General features: G+C 39.3%; 1 protein-coding gene across 1 annotated transcript in view; it reads right to left on the bottom strand.

Annotated features, from left to right (window-relative positions):
- Positions 1-200: 200 nt before the first annotated feature.
- SNX7 (sorting nexin 7) overlaps positions 201-27,038 on the bottom strand; it is a 29,103-nt gene continuing 2,265 nt past the window's right edge. The window contains exons 2-9 of the mRNA XM_005153972.3: positions 22,617-22,799; positions 20,621-20,731; positions 19,870-20,034; positions 17,855-18,059; positions 15,803-16,002; positions 12,163-12,243; positions 7,128-7,280; positions 201-559 (exon numbers count right to left, since the gene is read on the bottom strand). Of these exons, the coding sequence (XP_005154029.2) occupies positions 479-559; positions 7,128-7,280; positions 12,163-12,243; positions 15,803-16,002; positions 17,855-18,059; positions 19,870-20,034; positions 20,621-20,731; positions 22,617-22,799 (1,179 nt within the window). The 3' untranslated portion in view covers positions 201-478. The remainder of the gene's footprint in view (positions 560-7,127; positions 7,281-12,162; positions 12,244-15,802; positions 16,003-17,854; positions 18,060-19,869; positions 20,035-20,620; positions 20,732-22,616; positions 22,800-27,038) is intronic.

Raw genomic sequence — 27,038 nt, 5'->3', positions numbered from 1 at the left:
AGTTGCCATCGGGTGAGTAGCACAAGCTAGTAAAGTAATCCTAAAGAGCTCCTTGAAGACTACACTAGGTAATTTCACAGGAAATTACCAACAAAGAGAACGGAACAAGCATGCTAAAATACCAAAATACTTCTTCCAGGCTAAGAGCCACAACAAAACCAAGCTTTTCTTATTAAACTTTTTATTAAAATGAAGCTATTTTCACATTTTTAAAATACTTTATATCCAAATTATGCAATATTTACGAAAACAATTGTATGCAAACCCTTGCATAAAAATATGTAAAATCACAGCTAAGCAATATAAAGCAATATATAGCATGTTCCAAATGTACTTCAGGACTAGGATACCTGAGTTTTTAATAAGCTGGTTTCACTGATTCTTAACAGTTAAATTTAATGATGTATTTGATCTTGTATAAAGCACTTTGGTTGAGAAACATTGCATGGACTATGCAGAGGTTGAGCAGAGATATTACTCAAGGTCTATCTTCAGAATCTTCTTCCATACGAAGTTCCACTGTTTGAGATGCTAGGAAGGACTCCCATGTAGCAAGGCACTTAAAAAAAACCAAAAGACAATACAAATACATGTGAATACAGCAGATAAATAGATTCCTGTCAAACTGGTAACCAAGGAGAAGAAAAAAGCAGAATACATCCACATTGTCCCAAGCTGCTCTCGTGGGACTATGGTAAGAGCAAAATATGGTTTCCTAAGCAGCTCAGTGATGTGCAGAACGTTAGCCAACAAGCCAAGTGAGCTATAAAGGTCACTTCTTTTACATAATGACAAGAGCACAGTGAGTATTGTAATAGTATGTGTTAGCATGGAAGACGCTAACATTAATTACATTCTTCTTTCATCTCCCCCTTTAGTTACAAAGATCTCTACCAAATAGGAAGCACACTGTCAGGTACAGTTCCCTTGTAATCCTTGTGGCTTCCTACTGTATACCTAATTTTGCTTCCAACTTAAATGAAAAGGTTATATTCTAAACACACCAAAAAATCTTTTTGCCCCTAAGTAATAGGAAAGAAATGCGACCAGAACGGCAGGGGCTGAGGAAACTGTTATCCTTACAACAAGTGGCATTTCTCTCGTCATGGCAAAATGTGTTTATAATTGTACAAACTGTTTTTCATTTGAAACAGGTTCTTTTTTTCAATAGCATCACAGCAATAGAATGATGGCATGAATTTGCCTGCCCTGTTCTACTCATAGAATCACAGACTGGTTTGGGTTGGAAAGGGCCTTAAAGTTCATCCAGTTCCAACCTACTCCAGTCTTTTTCTGATGTGGCTGACAAAATCCCCAAGTAACTTCTGTTGCTTGAGCACACGACAAGGTTGTGTTGCTGTTCAGAGCACATGTATGATTCGAATTACTGTGAAAAGAGAAGACCCACAGGCTAAGAAAGAGCTGTGTGGAAATCTATGTCTTTATTGACTTTTTGGAGAAGTGTTATTTTGACATGGTAAATCAGGGAGAAACAGCGAAAACAGCACTAGCACAAACTGCAAGTGCTGCAAACTGATTTCTAGCTTAAAAGGTCTATTTGACCTTTTGTATAAAGCCTTAAAGGTTTGATCAACAGCTTCTCCCCTGCTTCATGTGACACTGTGGCAGGCAAGTCTAACTGAAATGCTTGAGCTGGAAGGTGGCATCTTGGTTTTAAAATGTCAACAGCTGCTAGCACAGTGTCTTCACTGTGGTACTTGGACTCTGATTTCTGCCTTATTGAGCTCAGCCTGGATTAGCATCCTAGACAGCTGCAAGGCACATGTTTTCTTAGGCTTTTTCTAGGTGTGGGACAAGAAATGATCACTCTTTCTTGAAGAGTCTTTTGTTGGCAATGGCTGACTTTTGCTTTTCCTGAACAAGAGTTTAATTTCTAGCCTGTAACTCCATGGTTTGTTATTCTGTAATTTCAGCCATGTGAATTAAAACGCATGTATCAGCACTGGCTGGGATGCAAAAAATTACTTTCTGTTATCTTTGCAGTGCTGAGCCAAACTGCACATCTTCAAATGCAATCCCAGGATGTTCATTACCCAGACTGATACATTCTCCTGAAGTCTTTCCAGGCAAAAGATGCAAAACATTTTCAGTTACACAAGTTATTCAGTTTTTAATTCATCCTCCTTTATGTAACCAAAACACATTTCCCAAACTGTAAGAGCAATGGTGGCTCATTTCACTGTTAGACATCACAGCTGACAAGCTTTATAATTAACCACACCAACCTAAAACTAGGTCTCTGAGTCTTAGGCTCAAGGTTTTTCTACTGTGAAGCATGAGCTGCATAAACAACATTTGTTAGTGATGGATATTTCAACATTATTATGGAATGATTTTACTTAATTTTCCCGGAAGTTGGAAAACTGAGATGGAAATAGAGGAGCAGCCAGCTTTCACAAAGGAGACAGAAAAGAAGGGAAGAAAAAGGAAAACTAAACCTAGGAAATTCAATGAGGATTGAAACTCATCATCCAATTACTTGTGAAAGCCTGGTAGAAGACATAAAAAAGCCTAAATACACAAAATGAAATAGCAAGAAGCTAAATAAGCCTACTTTACCTAAAATATTCTGATTACTACTGTAGGTCATACATTGATTCTGCAACATCAACAGCAGAAAGGTTTTCATATCTAGTACAACTGCACAGCTAAGTAAAAAGAAGATGTAAAAATAGAGCCCGTAGTAGGGATAACAGAAGAAGCAGTGTGTCATGTGCCATGTGTGTTTCTGTCCCAGTTGCCTCTTCTCCAAGGTTGAAACCTTAAAAATACCTTTTCTGGTAGCATTTTCTGGAGTAAAAACTGAAAATACAATTTTACGTGTGCCTGAGAAAGTGACCAAAAATATTGTCATAGTCCTGGGCCCACGGAAACGAAAACTGGAGTGCACAGAAACGGTGATCCCAACTGCAAGGAAAACCACCTTCCTCAAAGTATTTAAGAGAAATGTTTACGGTTGACATGATTGAGGGGTCAAGGATGGATAGTGGTTTTGAAGTGACAGTTACAAATGGGCTCAGGCATCTGGAAGCTTTGGGAAATCACATGAAGTTTGTTAGCTAAAATCCCAGGCACTGTTAAGGCAGGATGTAATCAACATGCATGAGCAGCTAACTTTTTGCTGTGCAACCAAATGACTAGTTAAATGCATTGCTACAGAGGCCTCTAGGGCAAACAACAAATCTCATATATTTTTCTAGAGCTTTTACTAGCTAGTGAGGCACAGGAGGGCTTTGGAGTTCAAAGGAAGTTGTTGTAATGGGGAAGGAGTATTGCTTTGCCCCAGTGAATATTCTGGCTAAATTTATGCCTGTACTACAACGTAGGTCACAGAAATAAACTTGAAATAATTAAGAAAATGAGGAAGTGGGAAAAGAGTAAGTTGTGTCATTACCAACAAGAATCTCACTATAGCAAAGATGACTGTAGCTTTGATTTGATTAAGCCGCAAAGATTGTAACAGGATTAGTTTGACATGAGAAAATCAGAGGCTATGCTGTAAAAGAAAAAAGGCTCATCCATGCACAAGAGAAAAGCATGTTCTTTCCATGCCAAAACTAATTAAACATCATCCTACATTATGACAAAAAAACGGTCTTCCTGCATTTACTACAGTGCCTCATGCGCAGTGGAAAACCAAACTCTGGTGTATTTGCTGGATTTATAATGTTTAACTAATCTTTGGATTGGGCTGCAAAATCTCACCACTTCTTCTGGTGTTTGTTCTGGAGAGAACAGGTTAACAAAGATCCTTGCTGAAAAACATGTAAAGTGTTTCTTTGTCTTCGCTGCTGTAAATATCCCCAAGACTATAGTAAGCACGTGAGAAAAGCAAAAGGAGAAATATAGTAAATGTTTAATTTCCATTGCTCTTTGAAGCTACAGTTCAGCATTGCCTGGCTTGGTTTTGCTCACTTGTACCAGGAACACTTTAGACATGCTGGCTAAATAATACCACCACCAGCACCAACTTCAGTTCTTGGTTTGGTTTTAGTCTGCAGAGCATCTGTATCTAACTTAATGAAAATACTCCCAGTGACAGTCATCCTTCTCAGCTGTAAGCTCCACTTTGAGAACAGTCTGTGATTTCAACTGTGTGGCAGACACCTTGTCTGGGCTAAGGTGTGCTATTGCAGACAATAGCATTGCAAATAAGGCATGGGGAAAAGGAATAAAATAAAGGGTAGGGTGTTAACACATACTTCGTTCAAGCATTTTTCCCTGTAAGACTAAAGAATCACTACTATTTACTTCAGAAATCAGGTTCCGGATTTTGAAATCTTGTTTCAGAAAGTCTCCCTATTTTAGCAGGGCATTTACAGTCATTACTAATACAGAATATTACTGGCTTTAAGCCTTTGTGGAATACAGAGAGACTTAAGTGTGTGTTCAACTGTTTTCCAGAAAAGGAAGTAGAAAACCCTATGAACTTTTGAGACCAGCTACAGGAATACCAAATACTAAGTTATGGTAATTCTTGGCTTCTAAATTACAGGGGGGTTGGAACTGGATGATCTTAAGGTCCTTTCCAACTCTAACTATTCTATGATTATATTTAAATAAAATTCCAAGATAGCTTGCACATTATCACAGCAAAACCTTCACTCTCATAACCCTGTACATTTGCAACATGGGGCTTTAGTTATCTTTGTTGCCACAGCTTTGAGTGACACAAACAGATTGGTGTAGAAACACCACAGCTGTAGAATCAAAGGAACACTTCTTATTCAAGTACGTTAAATTCAGGTAGTCAATAAAGTGGAATTCTACAGAAATGCCTCTACTTGTTTTGAATGAATAAATCTGGAGAAATAAAATTACAGGTAGCACTTGAAAGCAGCACTTCATGTAACATGACCATCAATTCAGCTTAAAGGAGACGTTCTCTTTCATGTGATAAGACATACTCTTTTAAGTACATCTTTCAAGTGATGCTTGACAGATTGACAGAAGAACTCTTAGACAACTACAAATAAGGAAAAATCCAAACAAATGTAAGGTCATACTCTTTCCTCATATTGTGACAAAGACAAAATAACATTTTAGATGTTCTAGTGCACTTTGATGCATGACTGTTGGACTTGATCACACTGGTGTTTGTTAGTTTTATATACTCTTGAAGGACTGGATTCTCTACTGCAAAATCCACCAGAAAACATGAGATGTCTCTCATTACTCTGTAGTTCTCAGCAATGTAAGGGATGCAGAGAATGGTCACCAACAAGAATTTGTTGTGTGCATGGAAAATGAAGTCAGCGAGACTGGGGAAGAACAAACCACTGTGAAATGTTGATGTAGAGAAGAACATGGGACAGTGCTTGTGGAGAGGCAAGAATGGGAGTTTAATTGGAGGGGGAGGAAGCTGTGGAAAGCAGGAGAAGCAAGTACTGACCAAATTAGAAAGTAAGAGATGATATCTTGCAGAAGATGAACAGAAGAGCTGGGCATGAATCCTATCCATGGCATCCATGGCCTGGGAGCATGCAGAGAACATACTTTGGGGAAAAAAAAAAGGCAGGAAATAAGATGAGGGATGCTGCAGCAAGGGAAAACCTAGTAAGCACCAAATTGTGCCTCTAAAGCAAATGATCACTTCTTATTCAAGTACATTGAATTCAGACAGTCAATAAACTGGAAGGCTACAGAAATACCTCTACTTGTTTCAAATGACTAAATCTGGAGAAATATAATTACAGGTAACACTTGAAAGTGGTTTAATTTTGGACATGTGAGAGCTAACCCAGTTTGTGACTTATTGAGAGTAATTTAATGTACAGGACGAGCTTTGCTATTCTGAATTAAAAATCTAATCAGCAAAAAAACATTTCTAGACAGGAAAGAGAAATAAATTATTATTTGGGGGGTTTAATTAACAAATTGTTCATTAACAAAATATTCCAATCCACTCAGCATCATTTTTACATATGTATTGCTGAGATAGAAGTCAGAAATCATCAATAACTGAGGAAAATGTGAAAAGATGCCAAAAGCTTGCTGCCTGATTTCAGGAGATATTTTGATTTTAATATGGAACAACAGCTTGTCAATGTCCATGCATCTCATGGACTGGATGTTAATTAATTAGATTATGATCAAGAGCTCTGTCTTTACAATTATGTTTTAACAAAGTGATTTGTAAAATCAGGACACTGTCACTGGCCATAAAAAGTTCAGCGTACAGGATTGGAAATTACAGCTAGCCACACAGACCTGTGAAATCAATGATTTATGGTTAATAGATGGCTTATATATTGCAATTATTTTCTCAAAAGAAGAAGAAATTCTTTAAATCATTTCAAGACATCGGGATGTCTTCAAAATGTGCTCTTCAATCAACAGCATGTTCCTCAGGAATAAACCTTACAGAATGCTTAACATATTTGGGTATATGTTTTCAAGTTCTCTGCCTTAGTATACATCCTTGTAAAAGGGAAGTCTCAACAAGAATATTATCTGTGGCATTTGATGTGAAAATAAGAATCTAATTTCAACCACTTTTCTTCCTTTCTGAAGGAGTAAGTTTCCATTATAAAGAGATTTGATTTGTTCACTTTACATACTTGCAGCATTTGTATTTTTAAGCTTTTCATATTAACTTCTAAAAACTGTATTGTTCTTCTTTCTCCTCCTAAAGTCTGATTATTTCACTAAAGACAATTCCTTTAGAAAAATAACAAGGATTTCCTGAACGTGCTGTCTGAAATGGAATTACATTTCAATGTTTTTCTCATACATTTAACAGAAGTTTGAGCTTTCCAGAGGGCTTCTTCATTCAGTTACAGCAAAAGATTTACAAATCGAACTGTAGCAACTGACACTGAGCTACAAAATATGGTCCAAATTATGTGGTTAAATGGTTAGTAAAACTAGAGTGCCCTCTGTCGATGATGAACTCAGGATCAAGCACTTGGGAACAAATAAAACACATATGGCTTGAAACATGTCCAGTTAAGGATAATGGCCTCCCTCTTCCCACAAAAACTGATCCTGAACTTAACACAGGTCTGGACTAAAATGCAAAAATTCCTCTTTACAGACAACACATGAACTTCTCCACTGAAATAATCAATGAGAGAATAACATTGCTATTGTAAAAGTGGTTTTACCTCTTCATAATAATGGAGATTATTCTCAGCCACATTAGTGAATGCTGATCTCATGTCACACTGCATGTTTTGTTTCCACCTGTCCCAGTCTGCTTTCAGGGCATTATTGGCACATTCGACTTTGTCTTCAAGTTTCCCAATCTCTTCTGAGAGCTAAATATGAATTGTAAACATGAAAAAATTAGTAAAGGCACTATTTCAAAGGGATTGAAATCAAGTGTTTGTAGTACATGGAAAGAGAAGTGCAGAACCGAGGTTGGTGTTGAACCTAGCACAGAAAATCATGCCCCAAGAGAAAATATAAGTTTTATTCTTAATGAATAACCTGGGGAAAAGTCTGAGATATTAATAATAGAAATTCTAGACCAGAAGTGATGCTAAAGGTACTTGTATTGACTGAGAAGTTACAGACTCTGGCACGTCATCACTAGCAATTGACAGTAATGCATCTAAAAAAGAATATGCCAAATCAACTACACACAGTAGATTTGGCCAGAAAAAAACTGAGGAAACCCTGACAGAACATTTGAGAACCTCAGGAGAAAACAGAATGGGGAGAAGACAGCAGAAATCAAAATCATAAACTGCTTGATTTCTTGCCTGTCACATTGCTGTCTTCCTGTGGAACTAATGTCTGTGTGACCATATGAGAGAAATGCAGAGAAAGAAAGTAAACCAAAGGACTTCTGCAAAGAAGAAACTCTTCTACAGTGATCCAGGCCCAAAACCTTGAGAGCTATTCTACAGCTATCATTTGCTTCTACTCACTGTACATACACAAAGTGACTTTTTAGCTAATAGGAATGAGGAAGTAGATAGAGCTGAAAAGCCCAAGTTCAATTATTTAGCCAGATCAGCAATAAGACTATGGACATAGGTAATTTCAACTGCCAACACTGTACTCAATATGAAAAGGTTAATCTAAAGTTTAAGTGTGGGGAAATCACCTTTAAAGGAATTACAGGAGGCTGGATTTGGTATCTTGGGCACATCCCATGTTAACTGCATTTCCTTCAAATACCAAAACTGAATGCACACAGAATACTGACAACTGAATATTTTCAGATGATTTGGTGTAGGAAAGGCAGCTGAATCCATATTCTGCTTTTACAAGAAAAAAGCCTCTGTATGGGAATGAGTTAGGCTGCACATATAAAGAACCTCTCTGACTCCGAACTCTTGGTTGTGGCAGCTTCCTCTTATCTCATTCTTCATATATTTGAGACATTTATTTTACAGGGTGTTTTTGTCTTGCCTTTTCTAGGAACTCTGAATTTCTTCCACAGTGTAGTCACAACATGATGTGGAGAGGCAGACTCTGTACTCCATTCCTGCCTGATACGTGGTTTAAACATCACCCTCTACAATGCAGAAGAAACTGTGCGCTCTATCAAGGTAAGGGTTGGACTTAGGTCTAAAGACAGTGTTATACCACGCTTCTTCATCTGAAATAGAGAGGCTTAAGGTCTACTTTTTCACAACTGATAATATAAATGCTACCCTCGTCAGCTGCCACGACAGCAGAAACCAAAGAAGAATGGCTTAGTCCAACAAAGCCATCTACCTAATGTGTTCCTCATTTACACAACTTATCCTGCAAATTAAGTATGATTCTGAATCAGTTTTCTTACACTGATCTCACTGAAGCAGCTAGTAGGATAAATTAAATCTATCAGTGAAAGACAGCATAGTGCTCATCAGATCTCAGACCATGGGACAGGAAGTGGGAAGCAGGCACTGCTAGGGCAGAACACAACCACATGAGAACCTGTAGCCAAAGAGACTTGGCCTAACAGCCAAATTACCTGGAAAGTGACACAGTATTTTACAGTCACACTAGGCAAAACAGCACAAATTCCTATCTGCTCTATGAATTAATCCTACAGCTTGGTAATACTAACCCTTCTTAGCCTGGAGTTGGTGCGCAGCACCAGGATCTAAACTTCCTCTGTTTAAGTTTGAACCCATTACCCCTTGTCCTATCACTACAGTCCCTGATGAAGAGTCCCTCTCTAGCATCCTTGTAGGCCTATGCTTGGTGAGTCTGTGATTCTGTGAATTAAAAAGTAAGATATATTCAGAATGTGATAGATTAAGCAATTCATCTCTTTACTACTCAGTTTCAAGCCTGAACACGAAAATCCTGAAGTTAGCATTTAATGCTCATCTGTCTCTGTCAGAGCACATTATATCAACCTGCTGTCAAAAGCACTAGTGGCAGTACCAAAACTTAAAACCTCCCAACCCACAGAGGGATGCTCTAGCATTGCTGTTTATGCTTTCAGAATGGAGTGTGGGAGTGAAAGAGCCACAAACTCCCAACATCTTTTCAGCCTGGAGGCAAGAAAAGTCTAGATAAGCAAAGTCCTCCCAGATACCTCTGTCAGAGCCTGCATCCAAACTCACAGTTTTCAAACCTTAGATACTGTGAACAACTGCCTTCTTCATGGACTAACTTTTGGAGATGAGGTTTTGGCTTTTTAGCAGCACTACCAGCAACTTAGTAAAAGCCCAGTGGCAGAAGTATAACTCAAGAAAACAAGTTTTTCTCAGCCAATGAAACTGACATCTCCTAAGTTTGTGATTCCAGCCTCTTTCAGCTGCACTGACCTTGGAGATGTTTTGCATTCTCCTGCTGTATAACCTCCTGTTGGTTAAATCATCTAATGGTTGTCATGACCAATGCTAAGGATCTTGCAGGCTTTTATCGGCTATAATGACAGTCTGAGATTCCTTATCTATGGTGGAAATACACTTCGAAGGAGATTAGAGTTCATGCCACTCGTTGTCAGCAGAATTTCTGGCTACTAAATTGCACTGACAAGTTCAATCTGACATATATGAGATCATTAGAAGCTACATAAGTTCTGCTTAGGAATAGAAATGTGCAAGTACAGCCAAACTCAGTGTTTGACATCAATTCCAATGACACTAACATGTAGTATGACCACCTTTGGTTCTAAAATCAGTCTAGTTAGAAATGTGAGCAGAGTATTTCAACATATATATATATATAATGCAAATTATAACACTAAAAAAAAGCAGATGAAGAAAGTGGTTACAAGTTACTTGAATGGTTAAAAATAGCAGTGGCCAAACTAAAATTCATAGAAAAAGCCTTCAACTTCCAATGAAGAAAAAGTCTTCAGGATACACCTGCCCCTCCATTGGATAGCACAGGGGTTTATGATCAGATTAGACAGACAGACATCTGTTCTACTGCTCTTGTGAGACTGAAGGGAGAATCAGGCTCTAGAAAAAGGGGCTTTTGAATTGAGTAAGAAATAAGAGGTGTTGGGAATATAAAGCCAAGATCTGAACACCTGGATAATCCCAATGTCCAGAACACCTGGATAATCCCAATGGCCAAAGGCTTTTACTGAAACTGTAAACGTGGCTTTGGAAACACAGAAACAGTGAAAACAAGACCTCAAAATTTTACTGGAAGCAAGTACAAACACCTCCTTACGGAGTAACCACTGTCGAGATGAACTCAACATTGTGTGATCAATACTGTGCTAAAGGAAAAATACTCCTTTTTGTCTGTCCCAGTTCTGGAAGAGAGGGTGAATGTGCCTTGTCTGAGGACTCCATCAGATCTGCATCAGAAATACTTTCTGAAAAGACCACATCCTGCCAGGCAATATTCTGTGAAACCACAGGACAAGAAGATAAAAGAGAACAGAATTTCTACTTCAGGAATAAACAAGCCTAGAGGTATTTACTCACTGTCCTACTGCAGGACAGAAAGGCAAATTGGTACAAAATATGCTATAGCCATCGCAGAGCTCAGACAGTGCTAATAATTGAATTATTCAGCTCAGTGACAAGAAATCACAGAAAAATATGCATTGCAAGTGCCAAACCCAATCTAAACAGCTCATCTTTACATGAAAGCTGATTACAACAACCCTAATTAAAAGTACCTGAAATGTCAAGGACTTTTTCCTTTGAGGTACTAAAAAGTTATTAGTCATTTTTATGTATTCTGTGTAACACTTTGTGATAACACTGCTCTAAAAGAACACTATTTGTGCTGGAAAATTAAACAAGAATTTTTAAAATGCCAATATCCATCCTTGGAGCATCAGCTCCAAGAGCACTGCAGCAAATCCTCCTTTACCTCCCAGTGTGGAAGTAAAGAGAAGTGCCAATATTTAGCTATGGTACAGACTATGTTGACAAAACAAGAGTGGTCATGCACTGTTTGCTTTTCGTTTGCTTCAGTATCCTATCTTCTGAAGTTGTGCATCTTTCTCATGACTGCCTTTACAGGACATGCAGAGCTACCAAGACCAAGTCATCATAGGATCAGAATTACAGGGATTATGCAGTTATAAAGCATGGCTTCAGAGGACAACTGTATGCTGGGCTGCATCCAAAGGAATGTGGCCAGCATGTCAAGGGAGGTGATTCTACCCATCTGCTCTGCTCCTGTGAGATCCTACATGGAGTACTGTGTTCAGTACTCATATGGACATGGAGCTGTTGGAGCAGTCAAAAGGAGGACCACAATGATGCTCTGAGGACTGGAGCACCTCTCCTATGGAGACAGGCTTCTCCTATGGAGACAGGCTTCTCCTATGGAGACAGCTGGGCTTGTTCAGCCTGTAGAAGGGAAGGCTCCTTAAGGGGAAACCTCGGAGCAGCTCCAGTGCCTAAAGGGGCTACATGAAACCTGGAGAGGGGCTTTGGACAAGGGCCTGTAGGGACAGGACAAGGGGAATGGCTTCAACCTGGGAGACTGAGATAAGATCTTAGGCAGAAGTTCCTCCCTGTGAGGGTGCTGAGGCGCTGCCACAGGTTGACCAGAAGTAAGAGCCATCCCTGGCAGTGTTCAAGGCCAGGTTGGATGGGGCTTGGAGCAACCTGCTCTAGTGGAAGGTGTCCCTGCCCATGGCAGGGGTTGGAACTGGATGCTCTTTAAGGTCCATTCCAACCAAAACCATTCTATGGTTCTATGACATGCTTTCTTCAGGGGATCATCTTTTACAGTTAGAATAAGGCCTGGAAGATTTCAACTTTCTGTACTCACCAGATCCTTTTCTGCCTTTTTATTAGCATCAACTTTGGAGTCGAGCTCAGCTTGAATCTGGTCTCTCCTTTTCAAAACGCCCTTCACAGAGAAAAAGAGAAAGAAAGAAAGAAAGTAGTAAAATTCACCAAATTTTAGCCATCTGCACAGAAAACCATCAAACAACTTGGCTATTTAAGAAATGAAGCAAGATCACAGAATTATGTCATTTAGTACTTTGGACATGTTACATGTACTCTCCAGAAAAAAAAAAAAAAAACAAACCTTAAAATCATGAACTTACTTTTCAATACTTGTAATTTATCTATCTTACATGTTCTTCAAGAATCTTGGTAAATACCAAATCAGTGCCACAAGAATCTGCCATACATAGTGTCACTGTATGCTTGTATGAGAAAATCTACAACAGCAGTTTACTTAGTATCAGCTTAACTTAGTACAGATTCAGATTTGAAACCAGCAGCATGAGTTTGCCCAATCTCAGGAACAAAATTATCTTCTTTGAGAAAAAAGTTACAGTATAGAGTAGAAAAAAATGACTAAAAATGGTATTCCTGCAATTGTGAGTTTAACCTTCAATATTATTTTGTAAGTGCCAGAAGTAGTTCAGAAAAATCAGATGAAATTATCATGAAAATGAGAGATGTGCTAACACTGATACATGTGCTTATTTTCAGCATATGTAATTATTACCTCCTTTAAAATTGTCTTAGTAGATATTGGCTTTTTAGCATAATGTCAAAAAATAGAAAGGGGAAGAAATGTTACTTGAACTACAAAATAGGAATGGTATTATGATTAGATTTCCATTTCCAATGCTCACTTGCTCTGTGACCTTGTTGAAGCCTTAGTTTCCTCATCTGGAAAAGCACACTCAGGTGTGCTTATCTTGCAGAAATGTTACAAGGCTTTCATCCTCTTCAAAAAAAAAGAAAAGTCAGAAGCAGACATAGAATACAAATCTCAAACCCTTCTTTTACATCACCTTGCCACAACTGGTTTTACTGCTTCTTCTGCATATACTGAAGAGATTCTGAGAACTCACCTCTAGCAGAGGGCATGTTGAAATAGCAGAGGGCACACACAGCTCTACCTTCTCTAGCTGTCTTATCTGACTGAGTTCGCTTTGAAATCTTGTTACTTTAACAAACACAACAGAAGAATTTAGGAGGTTAATTCTCAAATAACTTTTCAACATTTCTTTTTGAACAGGTACTCACTAGAAAAATATTGGTGAACCTAAATGGACAAATGTGAGTAGTAACAGATTAGCAATACACACTAATGTTCATCAATCTGTATCTTTATAGCTCAGGGTATCTTTTGGTTAGATAAATAGAGAAAATGTTTAGCAAAATGAGTATGTTTGAAAAAGCTGTCCTTAAAAATGCTTTTTCTATTTCTTTTGCCTCTTTTAAAAGTCTTTTAATGACTATTTGGCAATTTTTATCATTAGTCCTTAAATTACAAGATAAACCCAATTACTTTAATATTAATGTGCTACAACAGCAGACAAGTACTGACTTCTAATGGCAAAGAGATGGACTTTTAAAAGTTTTTAAAGCATATTATTATACTTCTACAAAGTTTTTTGTGTAGTATTTAATGGTACCCTGCCACAAAACCCTCAAATAATGATATGTGAACCCATAACCCATTTAATGCTGCAGTTTGTACCCTGAGGCACAGCAGGACTCTGCACTCCCCAGATTTGTTGTTAGTCACTTATGAAGGAGCCAATCCATATGTATGTATTTTAGCTATGAATTCACTGCTTTTCCCAGATTCAGACTGAACTTCCAAACCTGGAAAATGCAAGGATAGTATTCTATCCAACACACCTTCTCCTGCTCATCTGCCCATGACCCTAGCAGCAGAGCACAAAAGTCCCTGTGATGAGGGGTTAAACACACCCCTGAAAGCAGGTCTTACTAGTGTGTGACTTCCCTTCTTGTGTTTTTAGTGTGAGTAGAAGTTTGCCCTCTCCAAACTGCAAGAGGGAAACAAGCTGTAGGAAAAAGAAAAGTCCATTGTGAATGAAGGGAAAGGAACAGCTGTAGAACAGGAATGAGCAAGCGAAGGAAGATTTTCTTCTGGACAGGACTACATGGCAGCCAAATCCTGTGTTGCAAATGTTGAATAAATAACACTGTAAGCAGAAAGAAACAAGGTCATGGGCAACAGCTATTTGTAACACGTGCATAAAGAGCTAGGTAGTCACTCTGGGGCTTGTCCACAGGAACATCTCTGTGCTCTGGACAAAAGAGAATACCTGATAATCAGAATCACAGAATGGTTTTGGTTGGAAAGAACCTTAAGATCATCCAGTTCCAACCCCTGCCATGGGCAGGGTCATCTCACACTAGAGCAGGGTACTCCAAGCCCCTGTGTCCAACCTGGCCTTGAACACTGCCAGGGATGGGGCAGCCACAGCTTCTCTGGGCACCCTGTGCCAGCGCCTCAGCACCCTCACAGGGAAGAGTTTCTGCCTTAGATCTAAACTGAACTTCCCCTGTTTCAGTGTGAACCCATCACCCCTTCTCCTGTCACTACATAATCCCTAATGAAGAGTCCCTCTTCAGCATCCTTCTGAAGGGGACTTCAGATCTGGAAAAAAGAGTGATATTCAAGAGTAAAATTCCAGATAGTGGAAAATAGAGAAAGGGTGATGCAAACTAGAAGGCAATGGTGCAGGCAGCATCTCTTCAATAGCATGAAGGCTAGGAATGCTCGTGGATAACAGAAAATGTGAAGTCTGTAGGGGGGGGGGGGAGGGGCAGAGGAGTAAGACCTGCAACTGGTAGGAATCAGTTCAGATCTTTAAGCAAAGCAGTTCCTACCCCCATCTACCTGCATGTCCCTGCAGGCATTGCAGCAATAATTCTTAAGCCGTACTGAGAAACTGGCAATGCTCTGCTCAGTGCCAGGAAAGGCTCAGTTAACTTGGGTCTTGCTCTACCCATGGCCTGTAACACACTCTCAGCTCCTACACTGAAACCACTACAGTAGCAGCTGGGTTCCCAGCAGTAAGGCAAGAACAGATCCTGCAGCTTGCATTGCTCAAAACCTAGACAGAGGGGTTTGTACACATTTTCTGCTTCCTGGAGGCAGCAGAGTAGGAATTATATGCTGAATTCAGTTACTTAATTGTGTTGATTACCCATCAGCACTGACTTTGTTAACTCTGTAGTGAGATTTTTTCCATTCTCTCCAAGTGTGAGAAAAACACGTACATAAAGGGAACTGAAAGCATCAGCTTATGGCAAAGACTAACACATGCTTATATAATGACACGGGGACTGGAAGCTCCCTGCTGTTCTGGAAAAAGAAAACATAGCTCAAGAACCTCTCTAGAAAGGGAAAAACCTCTCCACTCCTTTTCCCCCACACAATCTGTTGCTCAATGAGTTCATATTTCAGCAGAAAGGAAGGTCTTTCAGACTCCTTTCAGAGGAGGTCTTTCCCAGCTGCTCTTCCTCAAACCCTTCTGTGATCCTGTCTCTCTGCTACAATGCAGATGGCAAAACCTCATGCTCTTTAGCACAACTACCAATAACAGTTACAAATTCTCTTCTAGAGTCTGTTACTGGACCATACCAGTTTTATATACAGCCATAAGCAATCCTTAAGGAACACTTACCATCAGAGTTTCACTGTAGAGGACATATTCATGTAGAATGGGCAGCAGGTTTTCCGAGAGCCCTGCCATCTTCTTCTCTGTAGCCTTGCAACACTTGTCAATACAGCTGGCAACACCTTTCAGGGACTCTGCTATATCTTCTTCTGATGCTGACCATAGTGTGTGGATGGGGCCATATTCCTTCATTTCATTAAAATACTCTTAACAAGAACAATATATGCATATTAGTCTTTTGTTCATTAATAGATGTCTAAGTGATACTAATTGCAACCTCCTCTTTGCTGTGAACAAAGTAAGAGACTGAGGCTACGGTTTAAATCTGTGCAAGTGACTGAGGTAAATAAACTGCAGTTCATTGCTTATGAATAAACTAAGCAACGAATGTCTTGTAATTAAGTAGTTCCTAGAAACCTATCAGCAAAAATGCCCCAGTCATTTCAAAAGGACACACATACTCAGGTAGACCTCAAGAGCTGTATTCAAGACTACCCAATCACTGAATTAGTTCATGTAGTCTTCATAGAGAGACAGGAGCCATAGCATCTCTGGGTAGAAGTCAGTCTGATTCGCTTCTACTGCCCTGAATTCCTCTGCTACAGTAGTGCTCCAAGTCCTGTCTTAGTTACTAAGCCTTGGTATGTCCCCCAGGCTTCAGAAGACACATTGAAGTTGATTCCAGTTCTGCAGGTGTTAGCTTATTTAGTAGTTTTTATGGATCTAAATACTAGGATGTCCTACAAATTACTTCTGTCTCTAAGTCAAGTGATAATCTGTAAGCAGATAAAAAGCCCAGAATTCACCACTGTGCCATTTGGTAGGGCCAAACTTGGGCAAGGCTGGATATGATCTGGAAGCTGAATGTTTACAGGAGGGTATTATGAACATGCTGGTCATATATTGAAAACTCAAATTTCATCACAACTAAAGTGATAATAAAGAAATGTCCAAGAAAATGTGCAAAGCAGCCATGTGGCATGAAGAGCGTAATGCTTACTTTGAGATTAAATGGACAACAAAACCTCCATGAAAGATGTCATTAAGAATCCCATGTTAAGCTACTGCAAGCACGAATGTTGTCTGAATCAGTTATCACCAGTTCATATCCATAACAATACAGCCCAGCACATGAGTGCTATTTGGAAAATCTAGAAAGATATGATCTACAGCATTTAGGAGCATGTCAAAATTCATAAGGTTTTCCAAGAAATATTTTGGCATCGATGCCTTCATCCTATGTACCTCAACCAGCTATTTCCACTGAAACAAATTATATCAAAAGAAACAATTCCTTTTATAAGACCCTCTCAATTTTAGTGAGGACACACTGAGGTCTGGTACTGCACAACAAAGAAAACAGGCTCGGTTCTTAAAGAACACAGTGCAGTCCTTCAAATTATATTATACAGACAATAAAATCTGTTCAAGTGCTGACCAGTGGAAGTTCTACTGAACAGGACTAGTCTGAGATGAGGGTTAAACTCAGAAAGTCAGAAATGTAACGTTCCAAACAGGTGCAAACTGCTGTTACTTAAGGACAAAAATGAGATTAAGCCATCCTTTTTAAATAACAGAAATTATGGCCAATGGTAAAGCTATTTAAGAAGCCCCAAAATCTCCTTGGTCGACACAAAAAAACGTGCAGAATGAAACTCAGGAAAAAGATGTTTAGAGATCTGGACTCTAGACAGCATTATGCCAGTATGAGACAGCCCAGAAAACTGTGACTATTCACATTCCACTCAACGTACAAAACAAAAGGTCACACAGCTTTCCAAAAAGCACAAGTAAAAATAGAGCCCAGCTTGCTATGTTTTCTTCTAAATTCCTGATCAAGTAGTTCAATGATAAATTAAAACTCTTCCTATTAACAAGTTACTCAAACTAATTTGAAGGGCTGCCAAAACAATAACCATTATGAAAAGCACAGTAGAAACACCAATCTCTCTTCTGCTTGCTGGGAAGAGAATTTTGCCTGGCATAATGAAAACTAATTTAATTTGCCAATATACTAATTTCTTTCATCAATAAAACTGATACTTGTTTTCCACTTACCCCTTTCTTCCTTGTAAATTCTATGTGCGATTTTGTCAAGTACATTGATTTTCTGACTAAATACTTCCATATAGCTGTTCATTTCTGTAAACATTTCAGGCCGATTTTTAACTCCTCCTCCTCTCACTGAGGATGCTACAGCTCTGACAGTTTGTCCCATCCTGCTCAGCAAACCAGGACCCTGCTTCTTGTGGGAGGAGAGTTCCTAAAGACAGAACAAGTGTTTACTTCCAAGTACTTTCTTTTTAAATTCTCTACAAATAATGCATATTTTAAAGCTTTTTATTAAAAAAAAAACCAACAAAACTACTTTAACCTCTGCATGTGTTTTTTTAGCATAGAAATCTTTACTTTAAACTTATGAGATCAGTGTCAGAACCCTTCCTGTCACGTGCATTTATTAGCTAAGCCTTTCTGGGCAAACACAAGCATACTGTGTATCACACTCTCCCAAGAACCTTTACCCTTTCACTACTTAGGGTGAGATAGCTGGTTTGCAATTTAGCCTTTTGAGAGGAAAGCAGAGGTTATGACTGCAGGAATATGTCATTGAGAAAAGCAAACAGTGTTCCTACTGGAAGAAGTAATCCATCTCTTTGTTTTCTTTAATTCTTTTTCTTGTTGCTAGAATAATATTTCCTGAAGTTCAGAGCTTTTGCTAAGTACAAACCTTCAATTTTCAACTAGATACATCATGCAAAACTACAACAGGAAATTCAAAGGCTGCATCTGAGTTTTATGAGACTAGCATAACTCTTTTGAGAAAAGCAAATGAAAAAGACAGTGCCATCCCAAAACAAGAATTAATTTTAAATACTACTTTTCATATCATCTTGGAAGTTTATCTGTATACCAAAAAGCATGCAGAGTTGAGATACTGTGAATTTGACACAGAAATCTAAAATGGAGCAAGAAAAGCTACTATGGAAGATACAGCAATATTTATGGCAACACAATTTGTAACTATAAATATAGTTTTTATGTACAAAAAGCACAGAAGAAAAGGTTATGACAGGGAATGAATATTCCATAAATCCCCTGCCTTCCTCTGACACATCTGTCACAAGCTGTGGGAGGACACTATTGAATCTACTGACACTAAGAGACTCCTGATATAGAATCATGGAATAGTTAGGATTGGAAAGGACCTCAAGATCATCTAGTTCCAACCCCCCTGCCATGGCCAGGGACACCTCACACTAAACCATATCACTCAAGGCTTCATCCAACATGGTCTTGAACACTACCAGGGATGGAGCATTCACAACCTCCCTGGGCAACCCATTCCAGTACCTCACCACCCTCACAGGAAAGAATTTCTTCCTTATATCCAGTCTAAACCTCTGCTGTTTAAGTTTCAACCCGTTACCCCTTGTCCTATCACTACAGTCCCTAATGAATAGTCCCTCCCCAGCATCCCAGTAGGCCCGCTTCAGATACTGGAAGGCTGCTATGAGGTCTCCACGCAGCCTTCTCTTCTCCAGGCTGAACAGCTCCAACTTTCTCAGCCTGTCTTCATATGAGAGGTACTCCAGTCCCCTGATCATCCTCGTGGCCCTCCTCTGGACTTGTTCTAACATTTCCATGTCCTTTCTATGTTGAGGACACCAGAACTGCACACAATACTCCAAGTGAGGTCTCATGAGAGCAGAGTAGAGGGGCAGGATCACCTCCTTTGACCTGCTGGTCACACTCCTTTTGATGCAGCCCAGGATACAGTTGGCTTTCTGGGCTGTGAGTGCACACTGCTGGCTCATGTTCATTTTCTCATTGACTAACACCCCCAAGTCCTTCTCCACAGGACTACAATGAATTTCCTTTTTGCCCAACCTGTAGCTGTGCCTAGGATTTCTCCGACCCAGGTGTAGGACCTTGCACTTGGCATGGTTAAACTTTATGAGGTTGGCATCAGCCCACCTCACAAGTGTGTCAAGGTCACTCTGAATGGCATTCCATACTCTACTAATGCAAGCTGGGTTTCACGCATCTGTAAATACAAAATGAAGTCATTTTACCCAGGCCTGTGCAGTAAGAAAAATTTTGAAATCTTCATTAAAAGTTAAAGTTGAATGATCAGCAATGCGGTTCAGGAATTTATGTAAAGCTTTCCTTCTAGTCTCAATGAATTCATCACTGAATCGTTCCACCATTCCTTTCATGATGAACTTTTCAGGCAATGGCTAAGAAAAGAAGAAGAAATAGATTGTATCATTTGCATAATATCATGGGTATTATAACAGTTCTTCCACTTACTAAAAAAAACAGGTAAAAAACCCTTGTAAAATCATAGAATCATAGAATAGTTTGGGTTGGAAAGGACCTTAAGATCATCAAGTTCCAACCCCCCTTCCATGGGCAGGGACACCTCACACTAAACCATATCACCCAAGGCTTCATCCAGCCTGGCTTTGAACAAACTGTTATAAAGTTATCATATTCAACAGTGGTGCTAAAAGAACATGGTTCTTTTAACACACAGTGTAGAAGAATACAAGTACAACTAAGAAAGAAGGGAATAAATTACTGCAAATGGCACAATTATACCCATAATACCTTTCTGGGTATTTATGGGATACCTTTGTGGGATTTTTAACTATCACATACATGTAGAGCTAATAAAAAGAGGTTGAGTTTGATGCTTGTGAGACTTCAGAAACTGAAGAAAGGCCTCAAGCATCTCAGTATAAAACTGGAGCCATCTTATAAACAAATACAAATAAATTAACCAATATTTTAAGCAATATTTTAACAAATAATTGAACAAACAGGAATAATCAGTGTTGGATGTGCTTCTTCAAGTTTGCTCTTCAACCAAAGGAAATCCTGGTACCGTCTTCGAACTTCATATTCACTGGAGTCAAATTCACCCCGGGATGTCTGAAAAACAAAGGCAGAAAAAAAAAAGGCCTAGGTTAAGGTGCCAAAAATAAAAGATGAACAAAATAGCATTGGACTTAAAAGAAAACTGAATACTTGAAGGGAACGCATATGTGATTCTATTTTGCCTGTGCTATTTGCTTGCTGGGTCTTAAAGGTCAATGATCAACTACTTGAAGAGATAAAACACATCTCATTTGAGCAAGAAATCAAAGTTTTGTTGTAAAAAAAGTCACTTATAATATTAGCCTCCCAAAACGTTTCAAAAGATTTCAGTCATTATTTTAGTGTGGTGTTTTCCTCTCAGTAATCATGGTTGTGTTCCTTACTTTTAGGGCACTTCTTTGCAAGTTATTAATAATCCAGCAGTGAGGAAAGTCCATTTTTTATCATTCCAAATAAAAGCCTCGAATAGCTGCCATACATCCTCAGGACTTGCTGACACTAGGCAACAATCCCCACATTCAAGAAATGAAAACTTCAGCATATCATAGCAGTAACACTTCCTGCACTGCTTAACGGACTCTGTGTTCCATCATCACTTCTAGTTTTGTAGCCCTTTGTTAGAACTCGCCAACAAACCTTTAATGAGCAGGAAAAAATGCTTATTACAAGGTTGCAAAGTTGTCAGACCATGAGGTTTATTTTATCACTGCTCTATTTTCTCATATCAAGCCACAAAGAGCCCATGTTTTCATTAATGTGTGCTGTTTAGCATGCATTGTTGCACAGAGATTTATAACGCAACACAAGTAAATTCAACAAACCTCTAAACATGCTTTTGTATGCGACAATTTTGAGGGTTGAATAAGAATTCTTTGAGGTATGTGGGAGGAAAGCTATTACTTTATCATCAACAACCAGCACTTCAAATTAAATATGATTAGAAAGGATAGAAGAGATAAAAAAGCAAAAGCAATCCACCTTAAAGCCCTGCCATATTTGCCTGAAGAGAAAATGTTCTCTCGTCTTCAAAAGCATGCATAAAGTGAAAATGATTGCTAGCAATCTCCTGAAGATAGCTCTCTTCCTACTCTTTAAACATTTCATGAAGAATTGATATCTCCTTGTATTTAAGGATGAGTAATTCCCATTTGGAAATTTGGGTTTAAATGAATCTTTTCAAAGGAACTCAAAGTAAAATAAATTAACAGTGCAAGCCTCAACATGCAGCCTGCAGAGTATTTGCTGATAATCCCAGAAGAAGCTGGCTGATCTCACAAGGCTGACTTTCTTCCTTCTTTCTCATCAATAATTTGCATTCAGGACAGCTAAAAATATACCTGGTTGTTTCCTAAGATTTACTTTTACATTGCACAATTACGGCAGCTTCCCCAGAAATCATATGCAACTGTCAATGGGAAACAAACATTCATGTGATAGTGGACACTGCAATTAGAAAGGAATGGAATTAAAAGACATTGTAGCTGGTCACATTTAAGCAAGACAAAGGTCACAAATACTTTGGCTAATATTCTGCCTTCAAACTGAATCTGTCCTGCTGCTGTTTCATATTCGTGCTGTAGATCACAACAGAGTATGTTATTCTCACACAGAGCTGATGTTGCCATGGAAGAATTAGTAGCTATTTTCGTAGACTCATAGAATCATAGAATGGTTTGGGTTGGAAGGGACCTTAAGATCATACAGTTCCACCCCCCCACGGGCAGGGACATAAAGAACTTAAGCACTGATGTATGTAGACTTACACTGAGGTTTTTCCAGAACCTGCTGCACAGTTTCATAGTTTTGGTGGTCTGTAGCTCATAGCAAAATCAGAGTATAATGTAAACTTAACAATATCCCAGGGAATGGTAAGCAAGAAGAGTGAAAATGCTCCTACTGTTAGCAGTGTACACCATTATAGCCACGAATAGATTCTTACCTTTGTGACTACTCTGTATGTAATAAATGTTTCGATGGCTGTAATGTGGCTTTCAGGATCATCGACTGTAACGAAGAGATCTCTTAATTCTGGTTCATCTTCCAATTTATACTGGTTTATCATTGATGAGGGGGATATTGGCACTGAAGAACTGAATGAGTTTACCTCAGCCAGTGATGTATCCTATAGATAAAACAGGACATATCAATCTCACTACATCTTTGTATACAAACACACACATGCACATATGTCTCAGATGCCAAAATGGCAAGCTTTTAAATAATCTGATAAACCATGTAAAACAGAGTAGATGGAAGAATTCTACAGTACATGGCAAATCCATTTCCTTTTCAGTATTTGCTGCAGTGTGGAGGTAAGAAATGAGATTTATTCTAAAACTGATGAAAAAGCAAAATCCCACCATTTGAGAAGGATGTGATGCATAGATAAGAAAGAGAACTCACCACTGAGTATTAAAATCAGTTATGAATCCAAGCACCCAGTAGGATACCTACCAGCTTGATTAAAATTGGTAGAAACCAGTTATTCAAGACTTATGAATTTTGAATTATTATCTCTATTAACCTGACCAGGATGGATAAAAACCTGACGATATTAAAAGAAAAACAAGAAAAAATCTGAATCACAGTTTTGATTGGAATTGGGTGCTTCAGTTTGCATCTATTTCAATATGAAATTTGAAATGGAAAATGTTTACAGAGCCATCATCTTTTTCACAAAGAAAACCAGGAAGGAGCAGGACAAATTTGCTGCTTCATTTCTCAAACAAAAAGTCAAACCACAGTTTTGCTGAAGTGAGAAACCACTTTTTGATAGCATCAGCCACTTCCACCACAGCTCTCTAAGAATATGTCCCCATAGCAGCTGCTGCTGTTCAGTCTCTTCAACAGCAGTTACTCAAATGCCGAGTAACAGAGAGAGGAAGATGGGAACAGGCGAGAAATCTTACCTAGATGTGAGTCCAGATGAGATCTACTCATCTAAAATCTGAAGGATGCAGTGACTAGGAAAATTAATTAAATTAACCAACTCTATAAAAGAGCATAATAAAAGAATGTCATTAAAAATAACAAGTTAGGGCAAGTAAGGTAGATCACTATATTTTAAATACCAGCTATTTTCATAGAATCCCAGGCCGGTTTTGGTTGGAAAGGACCTTAAGCTGATCCAGCTCCAACTCCCTGCTTTGAACACTGCCAGGGATGGGGCAGCCACAGCTTCTCTGGGCACCCTGTGCCAGCGCCTCAGCACCCTCACAGGGAAGAGCTTCTGCCTTAGATCTAACCTGAACTTCCTCTGTTTCAGTGTGAACCCATCACCCCTTGTCCTGTCGCTGCAGTCCCTCATGGAGAGTCCCTCCCCAGCATTCTTGTAGCCCCTTTCAGACACTGGAAGCTGCTTTGAGGTCTCCACGCAGCTTCTCTTCTCCAGGCTGAACAGCCTCAGTGTTCTCAGCCTGTCCCCATACAAGAAGTGCTCCAGCTCCTCATCATCCTCGTGGCCTCCTCTGGACTTGCTCCAACAGCTGCATGTCCTTATATTGAGGACATTAGAACTGTGGTGCCTCACAAGAGTGAGGTCTCACAAGAGCAGAGTAGAGGGGCAGAATCACCTCCTTTGACCTGCTGCTCATGTTCCTTTCGATGCATTTTACGTATTTTTCCTAATATATCCAATGCAATGAAGTATTTTTATGAAAATACAAACTTTAAAATTCAACAACTTTAAAATTTATGACAATACAAACTTTAAAATTCACCTCAAAATTTTCTAAAGGTGTAGTTAGACTACACTAACTACCCAGTTGCACAGGCTTGCCCTTTCTGGTGCCTTGCTAACTATGGAGCAAGGAGAAAACAAAAACCCACTCAAATGCCAGGAGTAGAAACCTAGAAGTCCACACAAACAAAGAGTCACGGCATCATCCCAAGGCCGATTCCATGGGAGCGAAGAGCACAGCACTGCTGCTGGGCTTGCTGAAAGTTGTCTTCCCTTTGAATTCATCTGGATCGAAACTTCCTCTGGAACATGTTCTCTCTTGCTCTTTTCCTGCCTACTGTCATCTCTCTCTCCTTTATCGTGCATTTATCAGTATATTTATCAGTGTACCCCCACAAATAAAGAGTAGAAATTGATATTGGGAATTATGCCTGGAAAACATTGATGTACCAGTTCTCCTCCTATCATTTATGTGCAGTTCTCTGAACAGGGAAACAAAAACAAGATGCAAAACTACAACTACTCTTCAAATATTATATAAATATATGCATTTATACATCTGACAGTCATTTTTCTTTCACTCAGTGTGTTCCTACACCATTTCTATACTGGTATCCAGCCAGCACTGTCCCAAGTATGATAGAGAAGTACTAACTGGCCATGTTCTGCATAAAGCATGAGGACTGCTGGTTCAGAGCAGCTCAAAGTACTGAGACAAAAGGAAATTTCCAGGGAAAGAAGAATGCCTGTGAGCATCTACAGGATTTGAATGGCCATATAACTTAAGGAATAAGGACTCAGCAAGGCCTAAATTGGATCAAGGTAAATGTGCTTCATATTTTTTAATTTTCCATGTGCCATTGATATCTTAATGTCTCATTCCTCCTGCTAGCTTGCTACTAAAAATTGCTCTACACAAGCAGGTTTCTGAAAGTCTATTTTGATCTGGGAGGGCTTATGAATATGTGGTTTGTGAAACAAAACACGGGCAATAAAACCCTTGTTTTGTTGTAATACATCTCTAGTGTTCATCTGCACATGAATGAATGCATGGGAGTTTCAAACAAGCATCTGTTCCTCTTTGTCCTTATGATACTTGAGGTTTAATTCCAGTAGTTCTTGAAGTTCATGTGATAGAAGTCTGATGACATCACAGAAACACAGTAAAAAAAGGTGATTGTTTTCTAAACAGGGTAATTTTGTGGTTGGAACTCTGGTTTTGTGTGCATACAGATGAGGGCAGAAGGAGTTTTGTGGCACAAGACAGGCAACTCTTCTAGCTCTTGGGCTGTATAGATGGCAGTTGGTAGAGCTGTTTGTGCCAATTAGCAAAAAGGTTAATGCATTTTCATTTACCAGCCAGTAGACCAAGCAGATAGAAAATCAATGAGCTCCTGGCAGCATTAGGGCCTTGTTCTGGGTCTCCTTCTTCTAATACTTGCGGTTACTGTATCTCACTCTTACATTCGGCTGCAATCGGTCATTAAGACTCCAAAATAAGGGAAGTAAAACACTCATACAGCAGGAGAGCAGGAGCAGCCTCAAAGTAGGCTGAGCACACCACTGAGCCTCAGCTCTCTGTAGAAGAATCACAGAATCAACCAGATTGGAAAAGCCCTTTAAGCTCATCCAGTCCAACTATTCCCCAGCCCTGCCAAGGCCACCACTAACCCATGGCACTGAGGCCTCGTCTCCATGGTGTGTGAACATTTGCAGCCTGTTCCACAGCCTGATCACATTAAAGCCCTCCCCAGAGCACAGATCCTCGACTCAGGGTGCCTCCATGCCTCATCCATCTCTCCCTTCATCCATCCCTCCCAAGGAGGATCCAGAATTTGCAGCCTTCTGAGGCCAGGCATCCAAAGCAGGTCTGGAGCTAAAGGATGTGGTGACAGAGTTTGTCTTAGAAGAGAAGAACTTCATTGTTGGCACATTCTTCAAAGAAGCAAAGAGGTTCAGGAAGACAGACTAGTTCCTTGGCCAAAAGAATCACTTATAAATCAGCCTCAAATCCTTTATCAACTTGTTATAGAAGAAAAATTAGCCCCTGTGCAATTATGAAGTGGCATGTTTCCAGGAATACCATTAATTAAGTTTCCTGTAACTATGAAATGGAGACAAACACTGTGAAACAGAGTCTGAAAGAAGAGCTGCTGAAGGTTTTAAGGATTAACCAAAGTGCTGACAGCCTTGTCAATGCTAGGTCATTGTATCGGTTAACAAAGGAATGGATACATGTGGTACTCTGTACTTGGAAGCTAATAGAAGAAAGCAGGTTGGAAACACTGCGTTTGTGTGACTCCACCCCAGAAGTTGTCTCTGCTAAGAAGTATCCAGAACATTTTTGATGGTAATGGAAACCAGGGTAAAGTGCACATCACATCATGAAGTGCTTTAGCAGAGTTGATAAAGCAGACTAAAGCCAAAACACAGAACTGAACCAGCTACTAGGAAGATTAACTCCATCCCAGCTGAAACCAGGACTCCGATGATGGTAGTCTGTAATATTTGAGCTATGTCACAGGATACTGGATCAACAGTTTCTGATGCTCTCAGGTTAAATCTCTACAAATGTTCATAAAATAAAAGCCCTGTGTTTACATCTTGAGTAATAACTTCTGGTATTGAGGTTGACAAGCTTTAAGAATCTCATTTTTCACCATTTTGGTAGCTGGTACATTT

Source organism: Melopsittacus undulatus, chromosome 6, assembly GCF_012275295.1.
Source record: "Melopsittacus undulatus isolate bMelUnd1 chromosome 6, bMelUnd1.mat.Z, whole genome shotgun sequence".
NCBI lineage: Eukaryota > Metazoa > Chordata > Aves > Psittaciformes > Psittaculidae > Melopsittacus > Melopsittacus undulatus.
The sequence above is the reverse complement of the archived record's forward strand: the minus strand, read 5'-3'. Positions and strand labels throughout refer to the sequence as shown.